Raw genomic sequence first — 23,262 nt, 5'->3', positions numbered from 1 at the left:
CACAACATAAAAAGCTGATCCTATCATGGGCCAACGACACTGTGTTTGAAAGCGCGACGGATCTGGGTTCGATTCCCATTGATGGAAACCAATTATTTGCATTTCTCCGTTCTGGTAACAATTCAATGCCTATGGAATGGACAAGGTCCATCTGTGTTGAAAATTGGACAGAGAGTGGGAAACTGCGGAACTTAACACTAGGTTCCCCCTGCCATACGATGTGAAGCTAAAGAAATATATTATATTCCTAATATTAAACTTGTTAAACTACCTACAGAACCCAAAATATCCGTATTAATCCAGTTCGTCAACAATTGACGATGACCGTTTGACCTCCACGGATCACTGCTTCCATTCGCACCATTTAACTGATAGCAATATTAACATATACAAATATCTTTAGTAATTGATAGAATACAAATAGATATAAAGAGACTGGGAGGCTGTGGGTTCGATTCCCACTCGAGTGAAGTATTTAATTTTCTCACTTTGTGGTTTTGTGGCTTTAACGAGGCGCAAAAAGGATTATGGAAATGTATTAATGGGAACAAAGTGTTTTAACATCAGGTTCCCAAGTTTCCCCTGTATGCTCTGCTATGTGCGAGATACAGTGTGAAGCAAAAAAAAATATATAGGTAAATACACATGGGTAAATACACATTATGATGTTTACGATGAAAACGAACAACTTGCACGTTAACAGTCGTCGCATATAATTATTTGTTTAAATACAACTTTTTAATTGTAAAATATCTGAACGATTCTATTAAAACGTCATTACTTTGGTTAATGGGAGTCTGTCTCTGATTGAAATCAAAGAATTAGTGGAAGGTGACAAATAATTTAAACGATGTCGGGAGAGACAATTAGGACGGGTTTATACAACATTGTATTAAATTAATAATATTTTTTTTTTTTGAAACTACCATTATCGTGTTTACTGCCAGAAACTTAAGCCAAAACTAAAAAGTAGAAACTGTCATTTAAACTGCTAGTAACTTAAGTATTAAAATATTGTAGTCATTATGAAAACTTATACTCGTAGTACTAAAAACATTAAATGTTCATAATATTATTTAAAATAAAAGATACCAACCTAACAATTTAAAAATAAATTACATTATATAAACTAAACACATGCAAATGGTCATAGACGGTAGACCCTACTGTTAGAAGTAACAATTTAACTTGCTCATCCCGTCTAGACATACAAAATCCGATTTCGTTTAGAACTAACAAGATTAAGTAAATTATAACACATGTATGTATATTCCTATTAAGTAAAATTACATCGTGTTCGTGACTCACTGCCGAGGGCGCTCGTCCCCTCAACGTGCGCGGGCGCAGTCGCCAGTGCACTCCCGCGCGCGCCGGCCTACATTGCGGGTAAGAACTTTAACCTATACAAACACATCAATCTACAAACAAATCTTATATGATAGTAATTATTATTTATCGTATTTATTTATGTTTATGTATTTAATTGTTTGGTGTCAGATATTGATTTACCTATATATTTTTTGTCGGTTAAAAATCTGTTACAATAGTGTTTAATTATTTTTTTATGCATTATAGAGTTTTTAGTCCTCACGCTTAATTTCGAACTCGACAGAGAAAATGGTGTTAAGACACTCAGTCCTCTATTTTGCCTATTTTACAGAACAGATAAGACAATACTTTACTTAGGTGGTGGAGTTCAACGCAATATTCCGCCTAACCAGAACTGAGAATACTATTATTTATGTTTTATTTATATAAAATATTCTCCAAGTGAGTGTATAGCATCTGAGCTATACGAAGATAATTCTTTTGTTTTTAAATAAATTGTTTTGTTTTTATAACAGGATCAATATCAAGTTTGGACAAAAATCGGAATTTTCCAAGATGACCGTCAAAAAGAGAGTATCAGATTTGACGAGCTTGGAGCGGTTCAACATGTACTACCGGGAGAAAGAGCCGCCCCTGACCTCCGGACAAAAGATGAAGAGATTCGTTTGGAACCCGAAGACGAGGCAGTTCTGCGGCAGAACTGGATCGAGCTGGTGTAAGTAATTTAAGAATTGTTGAGCCATTTATTATATAGATTGTTTCAATATTACTTAATTTCCCTATTTTTTAAATTATCATACATAATAGGTAATGTTTCTAATATGAAAAAAAATGTCATTATAGAATTCCTGATTCTCTTTTACTTCCTGGAGAGTCTTTAATCTTTTGACAAACTATATTAGAAGACCAAATCCTTAATTTAGACCAATAAGAGTTACAAAGAAATCCAAAGATTCCTTCACATAATTTTGATGTAATTTTAACCACTGTAAAAAATTATAACCAACCTCTAAAATTATTTAATTTTTTACGTTCTTTTAAAGTTTTGGTTTAAAATTTTCGATCATATATTCGTAAGTAACATAAATGAATTAATTAGTTTAATTAATATAAAATAGAAAATCAAATATTATATAATATACAGTTATAAAATTAGTGATTTAGTTTTATCTAGTACTTGAGCATTCCGGTTCGAACCCACGGCCACCGGCCGCAGGGGCAGGATGTCGCAATGAACTCATTGCTTCAATTCTGCCGCTTCCGCCCATCTTGTGCTCACCTTGGACCAAACTTTAATAGCCTAAATCGTTTCTTTAACCGACTCTAGGGGAAGGAATGTTGTGTGTTATTTTATTTTTCGATACTAGTGTCAGTAGTATATTTGTATGTATTTTTTTCAGTTTCACGCCGTTTCCTCATATAGCAGGGTAGGCAGACGGAGTATGGTGATGTAAATATATTGTATATTTACTAGCTACGTACATATAACTGGTGTTAAGAGTTAAGAGACTCCGTTCCCGACTTTCCCCTAATTTTCGAAACATTACGTGTTAAGAGGCCTCAATAGACGAAGTCTTTAAGCTATAGTAGGTACATATTTGTTGCTGATAAAAATATTACTTTCATATTTAAAACCACAATAAAGCAGCTCAACTTACTACTTACGCGGTAATAAAATAATTTGATACTTCCAATGTCCATTAATACTTAAATTTCTTATGACAAATGTATATAAACTACTACACTTGATTTGTTTCATATAATAAAATCGTATCAGCGTAAATAAATACCATCATTCCATTATATTATTCCATTATTATCCCCAGTCACGGCCCATGTTCAAAAGCGTGTGATGATGAAGATGAAGGCAACAAGTTGTCGGTTGTATTCCCACTCGAGGAAATTAAATATTAATTGTTTTTCTTTTCTGCTAACGAGGTAAAGCGTGGCGTTCATTTCAGCCACTCAACAGGCAATACCTCTAAAATTTGACGGAGAGTAGGGAACGGAAGTGTCTTTATGGGAACTGAGTAGCTTAACACCAAGTTTCCAGGTGTACTTATCCTGCCATGTGACGATTACTTATAAAAAAAATATGTATTTTACATAGCTCCCGCAACAAACGCTTAGACATCGATGGCATTATTAATGCAAATTCTATTCAATCGAAGCTTTAAAAACACCTGACGCCGCCTTAACCTGAAATGTTATTATTCTATAGTTTCACACTGTATTTATATAGCATATAGCATAAAAAGAAAGGAAAGTAATTCATTTCTCCTATTAGGAATTGAACCCATAATTTCTGCGTTTACAATCAAGCGCTGTACTACTGCGCGACGGCGCCCTATAAGGTTAATATAATAATATTACAAAAATTCCGAAATTGACATTTGACATGTTTTTTTTTTTCAAATTTTCTTTTAAATAGAAGATTATTCTACCTGCCTAAAAAAAGTATGAGACAGCAAGTGATAGTGAAATAAGTAACTATGATTCGTTTTAGCCAAAATCTGCCTGTTCTACTTCATCTTCTACTCTGCGCTGGCTGTCCTCGTGGCCATCTGCATGTGGACGTTTCTCCAACTCCTGGACGCTAGGCAGCCCAAATGGCAACTGGATAGTTCTATCATCGGCACAAACCCTGGGCTTGGATTCCGGCCGATGCCTCCAGAAGTCGCCAGCAGTGTCGTCTGGTACAGAGGCAACGATCCTGGCAGCTACCAATTTTGGGTGAAGGAGCTATCGAACTTTTTGAAAAGTGAGCTATATAGTTATATTTTTTGTCTTTTTCGTTTTGTTGATTATGTTTAATATTTATCGTGCAACAACTCCAAAAAGGTTGATTTCCCACTCTCAGAAATACAAAAACATTTTCAACATTTTCCATATAAATCAACAGAGTACAAGCGAGACGCTAACAAATCTGGCACTGGTCAGAATATCCACAACTGTGACTTCAAGCTTCCTCCACCTGCTGGCAAGGTCTGCGATGTCGACGTCAACGCCTGGAGCCCCTGCGTTGAGGAGAACGGCTTCGCTTACCACAAGTCCACGCCATGCGTGTTTTTGAAATTGAATAAAATATACGCGTGGAAACCGGAGTTCTATAATAGTTCAGATCACCTGCCGAGTGCGATGCCTAACGATTTGAAAGAGCACATCAGGAACATGACTGCCTATGACAAGAATTATGTAAGTTATTTAATATAATACTTTTCATTTTCTTAGTAGGTAGTTTCTTACCTGCTCCGTAAGCTATGTAATACTATTATTAAAATAATGTGTTTTTGCCTTCACGCTGCATCCTGCACCTAGCAGGGTAGGCAGAGGGTCCCTGGAAATTTGCCGTTAAGGCACTCCGTTCCCATTAAGACACTTCCGTTCCCCACTTTCCGCTGCATTCTGTTAGCAGTACGTGTTAAGTGACGAAACTCAACTCAACGCCGCGCTTTGCCTCGTTACCAAAGCGAGGAAATAAAAATATTAAACATTTCATTGTCTTCCATTCATCGAGTTGGAATCGAACACACAACCTGTCGCGTTCCCAGTCCACGTTCCTGCGCCACTGCTGGCTTCAATACTATAATACCTAAATAACTTGCTTTGTAGAATCAAATTAACTTATGAGACATTTTCAAAATGAACTTTATATAGAGTCAGTCGCTACACCAAGCATTATCATTTAATTGCAATTTGCAAACTAATTACGATTCCATTGAAAATAAGCTTTTGACGTTGACGTCCACTTGATGTGAGGTTTTTATTCAAAATACTGGAGTTAATTTTACTTTCTTTAATTATAAACTAGGACTACATATTTATTTATTGTGCTATTTTTATATTGTGGAATCCAATATTTCCAAAATACTTCATCAGGTTTTAATTATAGATAGCACTGAGATACTTTGAGCTCTGAGCTTCCCGTACACGTTGAAAACATTTACTAATAGACCACTGCCTCTGAGAAAATAAATAAAAAAGATTCTTCTTTATACTAAAATATTTATTAAATATTAGTATATTGTGATATAATATTTTAATTAATTCAGTTGAACATGGTGTGGGTGTCATGCGAAGGAGAGAACCCGGCGGACAGAGAGAACATAGGGCCAATCCAGTATTTACCATATCGGGGCTTCCCCGGATACTACTTTCCATACACAAATCAGGAAGGTTACCTGAGTCCACTTGTCGCAGTACATTTGCAGAGGCCTAAGAGTAAGTTAAAGTAAAGTCACTTATTTTGTTTCTACGTTCAGAAGTAATGAATTTTTAAATCATTTGTAGAAATAATTATTATTTATATTACTAAAAATAATACTACTAATACGAAATATTAGTTTGCTTTAACTTGACCGGAAGTTTGTAGGACGAAATGAGCATAAACTTTTTAAAAAATCAAAGTTAATTAATTCATTTTTATTTATTTGCATTCCAGCGGGTATGCTGATTAACATCGAGTGCCGCGCATGGGCTCACAACATCAAGTACGATCGGCACGAAGGCATGGGCTCCGTACACATTGAAATCATGATAGAATAAACTAAAAAGCCATTAGAATTATAGTGACCTCACCAAATGATAAGACAAAATATACCAAAAATTATATATGTCTATTTTAAAAAATAGCTCAATTAAAATCAATTTACCATCCCCTAGAGGCACTCTTTCTCTATTCCTTATTTGGATCCTCTATTCCTTGTTGGCACTAAGTACCTATATTTGTATATTTTGAAAGAAGTCCAGTCCCAGAACCAGTGGGTTTACTGACTTGCCTGTTATACTGTCATTACTGACAGTGCCTATGTTACTTTAACCCTTAATCAAACAAACTTTATTTTTCGAATAATTTGAAATCTGGTCACGGCTTTTTGGTAAGTGGGTGCCGTAGATTTCGAAAAACAACTCCTTTTTTTTATAAAAAGGGGGGAAATGGGGGTTTTGCAGTGGGAAATTATTTCCCAGTATCCGGTATTTCAAAGCAAAATATAATTAAGTGGGAAATTATTTCCCATTATCCGGAATAGCTCTCAACTTTTGATATATTTTTACTACAAGTTCTATACATGTAAGTTGCTCCTACTTTACTTGTTTCTTTTTTGTCTTATATAATAAAATTGAAAAAAATACTGTAATATGAGTGAATAAAGTTATAAAATAAAACAACAACGTTAGGAATGATATATAGTTTTATTATAAACTGAAACTTAATTACTAAGAAAAATAATATTATTGAGGTGGAACAGTGTGAAAGGTTTTGAAGCAATTTTTAGCACACAAAGCTACTCCACAGGCGGAACATTGTATTTTTGTTCTCTGTTCTTTCTGTTTGGTACTGCAAAAGCGATACCTTTTGTAAGTATTAGTCTCTTCTGGCAAGTGTATGCCCACATTCAATAAACGAATTTCGTCTGGCACGCCAAACCTACCCCCTTTCTTATCTTTTTTAAAAAGTACACCTGTTTGTGCTTTACCTTTCCGTGTTGTGTGATTATCTATTAGGGCACGTGCTAAGCGTAACCTAAATTCTCGGTGTCCGTGAAGGGTCGCAACATGTGTATAGTTGTAGGTAATATATGCATTTATTATGGATGCATCGAACAAAAAAAAGAAAAGTCTCATCCAGTATTTTCGTGATTTACGGCTTATTGGATACGATGATCTAAAATGATCGAATAGATCAACTCCACCCATGCTAAGTGTATACGAAGCAATTGCTTTCGGGCAAAGAATGTCTGCTCTAGAACCATCCTTTTGGGTCCTCTTTACAAGCATTGTATCTAGTGGCTGATGGGCTGTCGTAAGTATAGTGACTTCTTTCGTATCAAGCCATTTAATGGCTGTGATTGGCTCTGCAGTAACAGCTGCAAACTGATGTTTTTCCAATCGCAATGGTTTTGGTTGCTTTTTCTTTATTATATCAGGTAGATCTTTTCTATTGCATCTGACTGTCCCTACTGCATAAATCTTTTTATCATAAAGATCTTCCATAAGATTACAACTTGTAAAAAAGTTATCAAATGCGACTAAAGTATTTTTTGGTACACTACTGCAGAGTTTCATGACAACATTGTATCCTAATCCTTCATTTTCCGTGTTGTCGCCTTTTCCAGTATAAACTTCAAATTGGTAGAAGTACCCGGTTTTTGCATCGCACCTTGCCCAGACTTTAAATCCTCTCTTGATGGGCTTTTTCGGCATATATTGCTTTAACGAACTTCGACCTTTAAACTTCACCATACATTCATCAATTGATTGTACTTCAGAATTAAATGCTTCTCTCTGATAAACCTTGTTCAGTTCTGTGAGGAGGGGTCTCAGTTTATATAATTTGTCGTATTCAGAAGAGCCTCTTGGTGGTTCCATTTCATTATCATTTAAGTGGAGATTTTCCGTAATTTTTTTAAATCTTGTGATTGGGAAAACCTGGGCAATTTCCTTGTTGTAATAAAAAGGATCTGAAGACCAGTACAGTTCCATGTCCGGCAGAGGATTTAAGCCCATGAGGATTAAAACTCCTAGATACGCCTTAATATCTTGTTGAGTTACTGGTTGCCAATTGTTGCTATTTTTCTGATATGCGTATCTATTTGTTTGTTCCACAATTATAACAATCAGTTCATCAGGAAAAAGCCGTTCAAAAATACTTAGTGGTGAAGTTTTGTGCGTGTCATTCGCCTTGGGTTTAAAACGTTTTTCAAAAACGGGAATATCATGGGTTTCGGATTTTGTCTCCCATACTCTTGGCTTAGAACGATCTCTGCGTATTTCGTTGTTAGTTTCAGTCTGTTCATCATCTGCCAAAAACTCTTCCATGGGAACGTCAATGACATTTATTAAGTCTTGCTGAACTTCAAATGCGTGAATGTCTTGAAGTTGTATATTACATTCGTCATTTTCTGTATCTAAGTAAGTTAGCAAAGGACTGTCTGTTGTTGGTGAGTTTGTGATATAAGATGTTTCTCCTAAGGCTGTCAGTAAGGCATCCGTTGAAATCTGTTGGGCTTGTATAGTAGGCGTTTCTTGTTTATCTTCATTCGATTCGAAGCCGAAGATATATTCAAGACGTTGTTCAATTAGGTTATCGTCAAGCTGATTGAGGTAAGTATCGGATGGAGAATGAATGCTATTGACATAGCATGAGTCATCTTCAGAATCTGAGGCTGATAAATCAGACAAGTTGTCTAAATTTTGCACCACCTCTTCCAATTTTTTCTTTGTTAGAACTTTTTGTAACTTTTTAGCGTCCATATTTAAATAGCTAAAACAAATAAAAGGAATTCTAAACTAACTTGGTAGTCTGAGCAGTACAAATAGTTCTAAAATATAATAGTTATAAAAATCAAGTGAGAAATCGCTCAATCGCAGTCTTAACTCTCGAGAAAGCTCCATATATGAGTTACTCGCTGACAATTTTATGTAAGTTAGATAAAATTATAAGTAACTATACCTGTTTAGGTACTTATATAGTGCAACAGACAATTTTTTTATTGTATATATAGAAATTGGTATTTTTCAAATGCAGGAACAAACAATGGGAAATAATTTCCCACATAATTAAACCTAAGAAAATACAACAAATATCAATGCTGCGAGCCGAAAAACCGTAAGAAACATTCAGAAAACAAGTCTAGTTTACAATATTATTGTGTTTATGCACTTACCAGATTTTTTTTCTTCAAAAACTTTTAAATCTTCCGTTTGAACCGGTTTTTTCACAAAATATTTCAAACTGTGTTTTTGACATTGACATACAATGACAGTTCGCGCCTTAAGACAAAATGTTGCAAATAAATAAAATTAAAAAATTCTGTACGATTATTTTTCCCTAAGGTTTGTACTGATTAGAGTTGCCAAAAACGAAATAAAACAAAAAAATTACAGTAGTGGCATGTGGGAAATAATTTCCCAATATTTGATTAAGGGTTAAACCTACCCTATCTCTTACAATGTACTTCAATTAGGTACTTAGGCTCTACGAATCACTTTGTTTCAAAAATTTAAAAAAAAACTCTTTTGTATTTTAATTAAGGTCACTCATTCTAATGGAAAAGTCAAATAGTTATATAATTGTTATTTATTATTTTACATATTAAGGCAATATTTGAGGTACGCTGTTAACATTCCTTAGTTCTGTGAGAGTGTGATAGACTGGGATCCGACCGTTGAATCCTGCATAAACGAGTTTTCTTAATTAAACCTATATTAATGAATAATACATGATTAGTAGAACAGATTACACCTGGGTTGCCTGGAAGAATCCTGCCGCAATCACCTTTAATTACATTTTTTCGTAACTCGTTTTTGGAGAAAATTGCACCCATACGTTTTTTATATGAATCGCACATCATTTGAAAGATAATCGCATAAGGAATTGGAAAATTAAGGGTTGCCAGCTCTCAGTCTGCCGCAAGTCTAGGGTTGCCTGGTTTAAAGTTGTCACTAAATGTTAATAATTTTCACTCATGTGTTTTTTTAATGAATTATATATCAAATTAAAGCTTATTTTTTTCTGAACACTATAAAACAGGGTTGCCTGGAAAGTTCCTGCCGCAAACAGGGGTTGCCAGCGTTTGAAATATTTTATTCCGGTTCCGTTTGACTATGAGAATAGACGATGAAATGCGCGGTCTGCCTTATGTTTTAAATTAAACTATTATATAATAGAAGATCAATCTTAAAATCAATGTTTATTCTAATTGTTCAGCTGTTAAATGATGATTTTAATCATATTAAGTACACGCAGAAAACTATTTAAAGATCATAGGGCAGAAGAAATCATCCTTATTTTTCAAGTAAAATAATGAATCTATAATATTGAGTCTTTGCAAAATCTATTTTCTAAATACTAATATTTATTTATTAATTTAAATTACCATTTTGAAACAATTAAATTATCTAATTAAATAAATGTTTACAAATATCGATCGACTATAAGGTATTAATATACATACATATACATCATGTTCCCTTAATATAATGAAGGGTGACCATTATTGCGGATATTTTTTTTATTAATTATATTGAAAAATACATTTCAATGAACTCTCTCTCTCTCTCTCTCTCTCTTCGTCCTCTACTTGTTTGATTTGACAACGCTTGCCGCAATTTTTTTTTCTCACGCAATTTTTAATAATTTGCATAGGAAAGAAATATATATAATAGAATTGTAATAAACAAAACTAAGTTAGCAAAATAAATTCGAAGAAAATCCGACAGTAATGCCGACTAATAAACGCTATTTACGGTTTATGACCAAGAGTCGGCAAATATTAATTAGTTGGCTATTTTCTACTATAGATAAACATTTTGCGGCGCCATACAAAGCAAACCAAATGCAATAAAATTATTTTCGAAGATGTATTGTTTCTAAATGCAATAAAAGTGCAGATGGCCAAATGAGTTGTTTTTGAGCATATTACTTAGTTACTTACCTTTAGTTTTGGAGTAAAGACGTTTTTACTTGACAAAAATGAAGATGTGAAAATGTGATAGAATTTAATAAGGAATCTTTCCAAAAGTGTAAAATTATCTTATTGTTTCGCCAAAAAATGAATTTTAAATACAGTGACATTTTTTTAAATAGTGACACAATGCACGGTTATCATTTACAGTGTTACAAAAAGTTCATTGTTTAAAAACAAAAATATAAAGAAGTATTTTTTAATTATTTTCTAATGCAAAACGTAAGTATACTTTAATGTTTAATATTATATAGTTTAATAAAATGTGACAATTGTGGCCGTGGGAATTGCCTCAGTTTTGATTACACTAAGTTAGGGACGTGAGTGAGTGATTACGCTTTATTATAATTATAAGGACAATTCTTTCAGACCTAAATGCCTTAAAAACTATCAGCATAGACGGACAAGTTCTTGCTAGCGACATTTTTTTTATCTATATTTTTTAATAGTTTTTATTAGTTGAATAGTTTTCATTTACTTTGCAAAAACGTAAATATTCGTACCAAAAAGATGGGCGCCATAGTTCTTTCTACGGATACGGACGGCGTTGTCAAATCAAACAAGCAGAGGGCGAAGAGAGAGAGAGATTGTTTATTGAAATGTAATTTTCCATATTTTCTTAATTAATAAAAAAAATATCCGCAATAATTGTCACCTCTCATTATATTAAGGAAACATGTTGTAATTAATACCTTATAGTAGATCGATATTTGTAAACATTTACTTAATTAGATAATTTAGTTGTTTTAAAAGGGTTATTTAAATTAATAAATAAATATTAGTATTTAGAAAATAGATTTTGCAAAGACTCAATATTATAGATTCATTATTTTACTTGAAAAATAAGGATGATTTCTTCTGCCCTATGATCTTTAAATAGTTTTCTGCGTGTACTTAATATGATTAAAATCATCATTTAACAGGTGAACAATTAGAATAAACATTGATTTTAAGATTGATCTTCTATTATATAATAGTTTACTTTAAAACATAAGGCAGACCGCGCATTTCATCGTCTATTCTCATAGTCAAACGGAACCGGAATAAAATATTTCAAACGCTGGCAACCCCTGTTTGCGGCAGGAACTTTCCAGGCAACCCTGTTTTATAGTGTTCAGAAAAAAATAAGCTTTAATTTGATATATAATTCATTAAAAAAACACATGAGTGCAAATTATTAACATTTAGTGACAACTTTAAACCAGGCAACCCTAGACTTGCGGCAGACTGAGAGCTGGCAACCCTTAATTTTCCAATTCCTTATGCGATTATCTTTCAAATGATGTGCGATTCATATAAAAAACGTATGGGTGCAATTTTCTCCAAAAACGAGTTACGAAAAAATGTAATTAAAGGTGATTGCGGCAGGATTCTTCCAGGCAACCCAGGTGTAATCTGTTCTACTAATCATGTATTATTCATTAATATAGGTTTAATTAAGAAAACTCGTTTATGCAGGATTCAACGGCCGGATCTCAGGGTATGACGTTACGACGATGTAAAGAAAATGTTTTAATAAAGTGTTTTGATTTAATATTGACTTTTTAAATGTTTAGGAATTATTGTTCATCCTTCTTGTCTTCTCCACACAACGTACGTACGTTACGTAAATGTACTCAACTGGCACGCTCGGAACTGGTGTTCACATTTATTTTACACACACATTACACACAATTACATACAATTAAGTACACTTGCGTTCAAATTCAGTATATAGTCCTAGGACTCAGAGTAATTCATTGAAAAATTATAAATTAGAAAAATTATTGAAGATGTTTTTTAAATTATGACAACATCATCGTCATCATCATTCCAAGAGAATGAACATATTGTATTTAATTTATTTAAATATAAATGACATATTTTAAAACCAGCTAAAAAAAAACATATAAATAAATATATTTGTGCCAACTTCCATTGCTCTGGAATCAATCAATCATAATTTCCAGGTGAGTAGAACCGAGGCGTTCTTTGAGGCTCTCGGTGAAACGTAAGTTGTGGGCCCACCCTCTGCAACGGATGTTTATGATCTGATGCACTGGAAAAAATTTAATAAAAATACATTTTAAATTATTAAAACTCGTAAAATTAAACCAATTTTCATCAGAGGGAGTCTCCAAATGCTCCTTGATCATTCAGCGGAAAAGCGAAAGTATCATAATATCAACAGAGAATCTTGACATAAGGTTCCCTCGGTACAAAAAAATTGTTTTAAAATTAATTTGTTCAATAGTGTATCGCAAAGAATATGTACATAAAACATAACTTACAAACAGGATTCGTTAACTGAACAGCAACTAAAGGACTCAAATATCCTGGAGTGTTGTCATACGGGAAGTAAGTCTCGGGAAGTCCAGGGTATGGCCAGTACTTCAATGGACCTAAGGCTTCCACGTCAGCTGGCCTTTCTCCTTGACAAGATACCCAGACCTTTCGACGCTAAAACGTTGAAATGTTAATTATTATCGATATTTTCACGCGGCGACCTAAACGATGCTTTACCCACTTAAACTTATAGTTAAATTACAGACAAATTATACAAAATCTTTACATAAATTTTAGCCTGTGTTATTCTGATTTATAAACTAAATTACAGTAATTAGTAGTAGTAGATTAAATCTTAATCGTTAGTTGATTAGTGGAACTCAACGCCGTGCTATATCATACAAGATATCCAGAGCGAAGAAATGAAGAATATTCGAAGATAATTTATTCATTCAAGTGGAAATCGACCCCACAACCGTCGGGCTTAGAACCAGAAAATGTGGCTTTCGTAATTATAGGTTAATTCAAAATGTACCTGTTGCAATGTTGTTGTAGAGTTTATATACTCTGTGATGTCGGGCGGCATATTCTTCGGTAAGTCAGCTGGATCGTCAAAGAAGTCGGGATTCCAGTCAAATATCTAGAATCAAGCATAACAAATTATATTATAAAATTTAAAAGAAACTTCTAAAATCGTAATTCTGTTTGTACTCGTGCTTATATTTGTTTGAGCTTCACGCTGCATCCCGTACATAGCAGTGTATATGGAGGGAATTTGGGGAACTCGTGTTCATCGGGAATCATAATACTTTTAATAGAGATACATTTTGTTTTAAACCTTCTTATTTGTAAGGTCAATGTACCACTTTTTCGCCCTGATAACAACTCAAAGTGCGACGTTGAATTCCTCAACCACACAAAGTGTTTCAAAAATTAGGCAATATAGTGTCTTAACAGGAAGTATCCACTGCAATACGGCATGATACGGCGTGAATCAATATGAGGTGATTCTATGTTATATCTAAGTTGTTCTACATACATATGTGAAGTCATAACTGACCTTATTTAACTTAATAATAATACATGGTGTTCTATTCTTAAAGCCAAAGTCGTTCTCCTTAGAACAAGGACCGAGCTGGGACACGTTGAAGGAACAGACTTCGTTGCGAGGTGGCTTCATATCACCACAATCACGCTGGTTCACGCCTTGGTTTATCAAAAGTGATTTATTTTCATAAGCTGAAATAAAAGTGTGTTTTTTGAAATGTTTTTATGTTTAAAATTAAACTCTTTTTAAAAAAAAAATTACCATGATAAAGAACAGAAACTATGATTGTAAATTTTAATTTCATTCACGGTCATTATCTTATAGAATATATATTTTTATTAAAATCAATTTTAAAGAATAGTAAAAATTAAATTGTAAAAATTTTATTTGAAATAAAATGGCGCCTCTTCCTGTGTCTCTCCGAATTTTAGGAAATTCTATTTGCACTGCTATTATTTGTGAAACAAAAAAATAAAACTAAAAATAAACGTACGCGCTAAGAATTCATTCAGGTTGTCAACGTATTTCTTTATTTCAGTTTTGTTATCAGCATGGTACCATATGAGCGCCCCTTCTTCGTACACAAGAGGTCTGTGGCCCATGCCTGGATTGTCTCCTGGAATTATAAATTAATAACTTTCATTATTTCATTCCCCTTTATAAAAGAAAACAAACAGCGAAAAATGGGAACAGAGTGTCTTAACACTAGGTTATTGACTGACTGTGGCTCCGGGTTATAACGGAAGATTGATATTTAAATTATTTTCATTTCGTCGATAAAAGACAGGCGACATTGACTTCGCCCGTTCAATACACCTTGGCTCGGATTCAGACGAAAAGCAGAGAACGGAGTGTCTTGACATTAAATAATCTATGCCTAACCTTTTAATATAATTTTATAATATATTTTTATGTAACCTTTTAATATATCTTTAATTCAGGTTTACGCTGTATCCCGTCTATAGCAGGGGCAATGGCTTTTTCTTGTTACTAGAGCGAGGGAATAAAAATATTAATAAATAATAAGTCATTCCCTCAAACGGGAATCGAACCCACAAACATCATTAGGATTTCACACGCTTGTGCCACTGTGTCACGGCGGCCTTAATTTATAATGTTTAACGTAATTTTTCATGTTACGTTTGTCTTTAAGTCCCCACAATTAAAGTTGCGGGCGACGACGAGTATATTTATCCTACAACTTTACATACGCATTACCACACACCTCTAAGTGTAGATTATATTTTAAATGCAAATAGAAAAAAAGCAATGATTTTCATTTAAACATATTCTTTGCCTTATTTATTATTTTAGTTAAGTACTTGAATTTTGTATAAATATTTACATTTATATCAACGGTATTGCAAAAGCTATTATCATTAAAAAGGGTAATAAAGGCAGCTTTACGCTAAACATTTAAAACAGTTAAATCAAAATCAAATAAATTATTTACTGTAGAAGTTCTTTGCATCTTACCAATAATTGACTCGGCAAGAGTGAAGTACGGGATCCTCTCGTCCATGGCAGACAGCAGGCCGCACATGCATATGGAGAAGAAGATGATGATGCAGATGTACATCACCAGGTATATCAACCCGATGACACCTGCAATTGTGATATTTTGATTTGAATTGAAATTAATTTGCTTTTGAAGTGAAATTTCATCTTCCGATGCTGACAGAGCTGTTTGAATGTTTTCTTATATTTTTCTTTTTAAATATTTTTTTAATTCTTTCATAGTATTAGAAATTAGCCCTTGTTTGTTCCTGTGGCTTCGTCCCCGTCAGTTGGAAAAAAATAATGCTTTGATGGAACACAATGCCAAATCGAAATAATTAATATAGCCTAATTTTGACTTTGAATAGCTAAGAATCGAAAATGTAGAAATAAATATCTTCCTATTGTACCTCGTATATAATAGAATAGGTAGATGGAACTTAGTGTAAAGACACTCCGCTTCCCATTTTCCGCCTAAATATCCAGACATTGCGTGTTGATCGGCGGAATTTAACGGCGAACAAATTCCGCCATCCGCCAAAACAAATATAACAAATAAAATGTGCCAAAATGTGCCTATCTATAAAATGCGATAGAGGGACGTCATTTTAAAAAAATATATTCATTCTATAAGCTAGCCAAAAATATATAAACAAACATTTTAAAGAAATACCAAAGGTATTAGGCTATAAAACTAAAAGTGCTATAAAAGAGTTCAATCAACGTTATTTGGTTTTATTTGAGAATTGCTAGTTACGTGGTTGAGTGCGGACCGTCGTAACGATGTATCGATGCCTAGTTTACAAATCCAAATACGATTGTGAATATTTATTACCGGTTCTGATTTCGAAATTCTGTAAGTTTGGCATAAATCTTATTCTTAAGCTCTATAAAGTAAAATTGATGTTCAAATAACAAATGATAAGTAACTCAAAGTAAATTATTAGAATTTCTATTCCCTTTTTCTGATAATCATATCTGCAAAACATTCACCCAAACTTTGCGAATGCGAATAATGCAAAAAACATTGATATCGAATGTGAATATTCGATTATTTTTTTAAAACGATTTAAATATAAGTAACATCACTAGTACCTACGAGTATACCTATCGAGTACGGACCATCGCAAAAGCTGTATCGATTATGCCCAACCTGAAATAGCACATTCTGCGAAAGCGGTCACGGACTGTTTACACTTCGTCCTCATAAATTTATATATGAACTAGACTCTAGACTCCAGAGGAAATATGTTCTATGTAACGCAGATGTCGATTTACATAATGAACGATGAATTACTGCAAGTCGTTTATAGAATTTACATGATTAATTTGTATGAGACACCCTTGTGGGATGCGAGATGACGCAGTTGAGACGTATGACTGTAGACTTATAGAAGATGATTTTATAGCTTAGGTTTCTTTTTGGAAGTTTACATTGTATCCGCCACATGGCAGGTAAGTAGCTCGAACCTGGGAAGTTAATGTTGACACTCCGGTCCCATCAACACACTTCTGTTTCCCATTTTCCACTGAATTCTATAGGCATTGTGTGTTGAGTAGCGGGACTCACACGCTTTTGCTCGTTACCAGAGGGTGAGAATGAAAATATTAAATATACGAACAACGTATCATGTTTATAGTGGTAAATATGTAACTCTGCGCCACGTCTGGCTTACTTAAATTTCTAAAAAAACTAAGACTGCAGTTTTCTTTTTTTCAATACCTTGCCAAAATTTTAAGATATCTAATCTATTTATTTTAAGAATTCTAATAATTAAACTTTAGTTTAATGAAATTCTATCACCCATACCTATCAACCAGTTTGCCCATCATGAATTGGGGGGTTTCTTTTGAGCTATGGAATAAACAATAATTCCAGTAATCGTATAAAATGGTATCTTTTTTGATTTACCTTCCTTCTACGAACTAAAATATATAGCCTTAAATCAATAGTTGTCTTGTTAGAAGTATACCCTAAATAATACTTTGAAGTGACAGATACCTGGCCTTTGCAAACAAATAATTTTAGTAACAAGTGTTTGTTCGCCACTTGACCTGGTTGATTTCGCCGCCTTTCGTGCAATTTCAATACATTGGCCATAAATACTACTTCTTTTCAACTTCACGCTGTATCCCGCATTTAGCAGGGTAGGCAGAGTTGTTAAGACTCTCTCCGTCTCCCACTTTCTTCTCAACTTTCGAGAATTGTGTATTGAGTCGTGGAACTTAACGCTGCGCTTGTGCCTTGGTAACAGAGCGAGGAAATGAAATAGTTATAGTAACTTATGTGTCATTTTAAATGAATATACTTATACACTGTAGGTACATAACAGACAGTGGTTAGTGTCGATTGTCGCAGCCAAGGATGATGCATATCAAGGTGATAATAAATACAACTTACAGTGGTTTATTTATACTCGTAAATATCTACAATATTTTAATTCTGTTGTATTTGCATACACTCGTAGAACTGCTTTTAATGCATGAATATAATATCGTCGGCTTAGAGTGTGAACCTGATAATTTTTTTCTGTACATTTTTATACCACTCGAAAGTATAAAAAATACAAAGTCGACCTTTATTTTATTTCATTTAGTAGGGAATACAAGTACAATCTTACTAGGTATTGTATAGTTTTTTGGCTCTTCTGATAATTTCTTGAATTGAATTGAATTCTTGATATATGGCGTTTCGAGCGGATAATTTTTTTAATAAGCTGTTAACAGCCTCTAACAGACTGACAGTGACAGCCGAAGTTGCGCAATAGTAGTTACAGCATCTGACAGTAAGCGCAACCATTGTGGGTTTGATTCCTTCTCGGGGGAAGGAATTATTTAATAATTCATTTTCACGCTCTGCTAACAAAAGAAAGCACAGCGCCGAAGTGCGGACACTTCAAAAATTCGGCGGTGCGTAGGGAACAGAGTGTCTTATCACCAGGTTCCCTCTGCCCACCGTGCTATATGCTGGGTATAGCGTAAAACAATGTAAAAGTAAAAAGAAACCAACAGACATAGTTGCTAGTAGGTTTATTCCATTGTCTTAATTGATTGGTAATACGGCCTCTCCCACTAACGTCATAGCAGGGTGGTGCCATCTAATATACGGGTGACTCCATGGGGTGGCATGTAGATTAACTAGAGTGACTTCTAACTAATTGGTGTTTTCTTCTAAAATTATATTAGTTTTGTGTGGATTTGTCTACTGTGCCTATACAGTAGGTGTGGGTTTGGGTATTGCAGGCAGTAATTTTAATATTTGTTTTGTTTATGTTTAATAGATTTGAGTAGTAAAACTTAGGAGAAATTTGCAGACGAGTTAAAACGAGAGCTAAGTAAGTTTTTTTATATAAAATCAAATATTTTCTCGGTTAGTATCGCTTTAAAAAGTGAATCTTGAAATGTTGTGCGATTTTGATATTTATTGTTTTTTATGGAAAAAGGACAAGGCAAATGAGCGTTCGGGTCACCTGATAGTGATCACCGCCGCCCACGACCCCGTGCAGCACCAGAGGAGCTACAGGTGCGTTGCCGGCCTTCTAGGTGGAGATAGACGCGTTTTTTGAAGGTACCCATATCGTACCGACCTGGAAACACTGCCGCGGGTAGGCCATTCTACAGTTCAGTGGCGTGTGGAAATTTCTACGAAACCGTACAGTACTGGAGTGCCACGTATCCAGGTGGTGTGGATAATATTTAAGTTTGTGACGTGCTGTGCGGTTAGAAAATTCGGCGGCAGGTAACAGGTCAAACAGTTCCTCAGAACACTCACCATGATAAATGCGATAGAGAACGCACAGCGAGGAGATGTGTCTACGCAGAGCCAAAAATGTAAAAAAACTCAATATCGTAGGTACATACTTTTGTCGAAAAATACGTGATTTGAAATGTTACTTTCGAACCCACAATCATTCTATTTTCTCAGACACTTACCCACTGTACCACGGAGGGATACCTCATTTTTTAATTATGTAACTAAAAATCACATAAATCATATTTTACCCGTTGCTAAGTTCTAAAACTATTTATATAAGTTTTACGCCGTGACGTACTGTATGTGTAAATGTAAACTAAAAGAATCAAACATGATATAAACATGCTTGAAATATACGATGAGATTAGTTAGTGTTTTATTACATTTATCAAAAGTTAAAAATGTATTTTTACGTACATACGATACGTATACAAGCTTATTACCTTGAATTCTTATGTTGAAAATGCGGATTTAATTTTCAACCCGTAATTGCACAAAATACCTAACTTAGTAAGAATAGTAGGGGGCCAGATGGTCTAGGTCCACCCCAGAGAAATCTTGTGCCATCACCAGAAATTTTAGTAACAAAAACAATTATTTCTGAAAAATTAAAAACGAACTTTCAACAACACATCTGTTCAAAGCTAAAGTCCAGGTACAGGTATCCTGGAAAATGTGGGCATGGTCACACTACTTTTCCTTCTTCATTTTCCCTTGAATTTGACATTTAGCGTTTTTCAATTTCAGTGCTCAAGCAGCAGAAACAAGACGAAGAAATCAAATGATTCATTTCCTCAAATGGGAATAGAACCTACAAACGTCACGTTTCCAATAGCTGTTCAACTCCGCTACGGTGCTTTAAAAATGTAATCAGAACAAAAATTTTAAAATTTTGCTATTAGCTATAAAAAAATCAATAAGAGCATTCTATTAGTATTTCTAAACATTTTCAGTTGAAAATAACGTGCATTAAGGTGAATCACCATTACTCATGAAGTACTTACTAGTCTAGATCGTAAAGTATGAAAGGGAAATTTGTTCTAAAATTACTTTAACGCGAATAGTCGCACTTAGAGACGTCATGTACATTTTAACTAATGTTAAGTCACTAGCTACTGATTGATAGAGAATACCGAGCATGGGTACTTAATGCTAGTTAAGAGTTAATTAACATATTTCAATGCTTTTTAAGGGGCTGATATTGATCATTTTGTGTATGTATCAATGATGTACAAAGAAAGAGAAAGAAATTTAATAACCTACGTCTTGCAGGTTTTGCAGCTTCCTTTACTGACTGATAGACAACGCCAATAGAAAGAAATACGGAAATTGATATGTAGTGCCCTCCGTGAGTGTAGGAGAGAACTAGAAGAAGATCACTCTAAGTTCCCATGGGAATGGGCATTTTACTTTTCGCGGTCCATGCAAACGTTCGAAGTTCTGGGCTGTAAATAGACTATGGAAAAATATTTTCGAGCTCAATGTTCATAACTCTAAAACAAGAAAACAAAAAGCTTCATACTTAACAAAATAGAAAAATATTGTACATATGTATGCATATTGAATACCATTTGCTAAATAACGTACATTTTAACGTCCTCTTTGACAAATGAAACAGTTCCATAAAACGTAATTGACTTTTTGTAGCGCACTAAAACTTGCATTTCGGCCTTTGAATTATTAGAGGTAGTGTTTTTTTTAAATGACTTGGAAAACAGGTGCACCTACCGATAACTGCAAATTGCGGTTTTGAATTCCATAATGTCTCTAATTCTCTAGTCAAGTCTTAACACTAGGCTCGCTTTGTATACCCTAATAATTTTTTTAGCGTCACACTGTAACGCGCATGTTGAGTGGCGAAACTCAACGCCGAATTGGGTTAAATTTAATTCAGGAAAGTTATTATTTGTAGTACAATTGCATTTATTTACGAGGTAACAAAACTTTTTATATTTCTTGCTATATTTCGGTCACTAAGCACGCAATTTTCTCCACTATCCGTAGAAAGTGACTTATCTGTGTGTTAGTTTTTAAATTCCCAATAAAAATACGTGAAAATATTATAATTGTAGATAATAAAAATTTACAAATAGGTTAATAAACATTTTGTATTTTGATTCCTCCTTAATATTAAAGATTTTGCCATTCGTTCTCTCTAAGTCTTTTTCAAAACTATACACAATTTTTCATTTCTCCTTCAAATTCAACAAAAAAAATTAAAAAGCCAAATCAAAATTTTACTAAGTTTCAAAATTAAAAAAAAATCGTAATCACCCCATCTCTTCGGCGTTCTCCCCAAGAACTTTCTTTCCTCCGGATCCCATATCGCGTACTGTATTCTCTGCAGGAAGGGTCTTTGTGGGGGTCGCCTGCAGTAGTTCACCACGCCGTTAGGCTTGTCCGCGCCCATCGTGCCGAGTGAGGATAGACTGCCTGTTGCTTACAAAGATGACTTGCTTTGTAGATGTTTTATAGATGTGTTGCGTACGAGTTACTACGTATGTAGAGTTGTCTTTGAGAGACAAGATAAATGTAAATTGCAATATACATAAATGTTTTTTTGTAATTTATTATCTATTGACGCTATTAGAATATAATAAGCTAGCTAGAAGAATATTTAAACCATAATTATTGAAGTTTAGCTAACACTAAGTACTAATTTGATTTTCCAGTTTAGTGCAATACAATATTTTTAGAACTTTAGTAAAATGGAGCTTAGAATAATTTATATTGAAAAAGTACGTATTCTTTACGTCACTTTTTCAATATTTTTCATTTATAAAACTTATTAAATTTGCTGTTCAATATATAATAATTATCACAAGAGATGGAACAATCAGTTGCTTTTGAAATGTCTCTAGAGAAAGCTATTGTGTCGAGTTGATCATGGATTAGAATAAATTATTTTATTATACGTTTCTAGATACACATATAATATTTATTTCTTTATCTTTCCATGAACATTTTTATAATTCTAGCAATACAAATATAATTTATTAGATGTATGTGATTTAGGGTATATATAACAAAAAATATAATTATTTTCTAAACCTATTAATTTTTTCAAAAGAAATTATTAATTTGATCAAATATATATCTAAATTAAAAACATAGCAATCATATAATAAAAATCATGATTGTAAAATATGCACTTCGTTATTTAAAGAGATATTATTTTATCATCACACGAAAAAACTGATACAAGGTATTAAAGTTTGAATTTCCAAAACTTTTACTTTCCTTTCATAGTCTTTGATATCCGCCCTATAGCCGCCCAAATCTGCTCGCAACCAACCGCCCTGCCCTTACCAATTAGCTCACCTTGCCTAGTGATTAGTCTCTGTTGATTTTATAACACTAAGTAAATTGGCATAAAGAGATTTACTTGGTTATGTGTGGACATTTACACACGTTATCTTTTATTGCATTCCTATATTGAATGTAGGTTTTAGATAGTTCTTACATAGAAAAGTATATAATTTATGCTTTTACTATTGTGTATTAAGACTTTAAGTAAAATGTGAAAGAATGAGTAACGTTCCATTAATCTTTCTCGGTAAACTTCGTGGAAGTTGATAGATGCGTTTATTTTAATTTTTATTATTAATTATGTAGAAGCTACTAATATATACAGTGTTTAAACAAATCTCTGAGCTGGTACCCCAGCATCAGTTTAACCCACTTGATCGAATACAACGTACCAGCTCGAATCATTGGGGACACAAGGGTCTGTGAAAAGCTTGGTTGATACTTTGGCTCTTTGCTGTGCGTTCTCTACCGCATTTATCATGGGGAGTGTTCTGGGGAGCTCTAGTCAGGGACAAATACCTATTTTTCCATAATTTAATCACTGTTTTATTTCGTATTTCTTTACCTAATTGAGTTGGTAAGGTTTAAAAAGT

At 33.8% G+C, this 23,262-nt stretch overlaps 2 protein-coding genes and 1 long non-coding RNA gene across 3 annotated transcripts; 1 reads left to right on the top strand and 2 right to left on the bottom strand.

Moving 5' to 3' along the window:
* The first annotated feature begins 1,250 nt into the window (after window positions 1–1,250).
* LOC146541797 (sodium/potassium-transporting ATPase subunit beta-2-like) lies at window positions 1,251–5,990 on the top strand. The gene is made up of 6 exons (XM_085192790.1): window positions 1,251–1,386; window positions 1,845–2,044; window positions 3,836–4,090; window positions 4,232–4,524; window positions 5,382–5,550; window positions 5,771–5,990. The coding sequence occupies exons 2-6, from the start codon at window positions 1,885–1,887 to the stop codon at window positions 5,872–5,874; spliced, it is 981 nt and encodes a 326-aa protein (XP_085048916.1). The 5' UTR covers window positions 1,251–1,386; window positions 1,845–1,884; the 3' UTR covers window positions 5,875–5,990.
* LOC146541796 (uncharacterized) lies at window positions 5,318–9,479 on the bottom strand. The gene is made up of 2 exons (XR_014878415.1): window positions 9,265–9,479; window positions 5,318–6,150 (listed from the first exon to the last, which is right to left on the bottom strand). It is a non-coding gene; the product is annotated as an uncharacterized LOC146541796 (long non-coding RNA).
* Window positions 9,480–12,623: 3,144 nt separating this feature from the next.
* On the bottom strand, window positions 12,624–21,797 carry LOC146541795 (sodium/potassium-transporting ATPase subunit beta-2-like). Its single transcript, XM_085192803.1, has 7 exons — window positions 21,635–21,797; window positions 15,586–15,714; window positions 14,603–14,725; window positions 14,122–14,300; window positions 13,597–13,701; window positions 13,067–13,235; window positions 12,624–12,834 (listed from the first exon to the last, which is right to left on the bottom strand). The coding sequence occupies exons 1-7, from the start codon at window positions 21,768–21,770 to the stop codon at window positions 12,725–12,727; spliced, it is 951 nt and encodes a 316-aa protein (XP_085048929.1). The 5' UTR covers window positions 21,771–21,797; the 3' UTR covers window positions 12,624–12,724.
* Between the last annotated feature and the right edge of the window lie 1,465 nt (window positions 21,798–23,262).

Source organism: Heliconius melpomene, chromosome 1 (genome assembly GCF_056956725.1).
Source record: "Heliconius melpomene rosina isolate 202511_hmr_F chromosome 1, ASM5695672v1, whole genome shotgun sequence".
NCBI classification, from domain to species: Eukaryota; Metazoa; Arthropoda; class Insecta; order Lepidoptera; family Nymphalidae; genus Heliconius; species Heliconius melpomene.
This window is presented reverse-complemented; position numbering and strand designations above follow the sequence as displayed.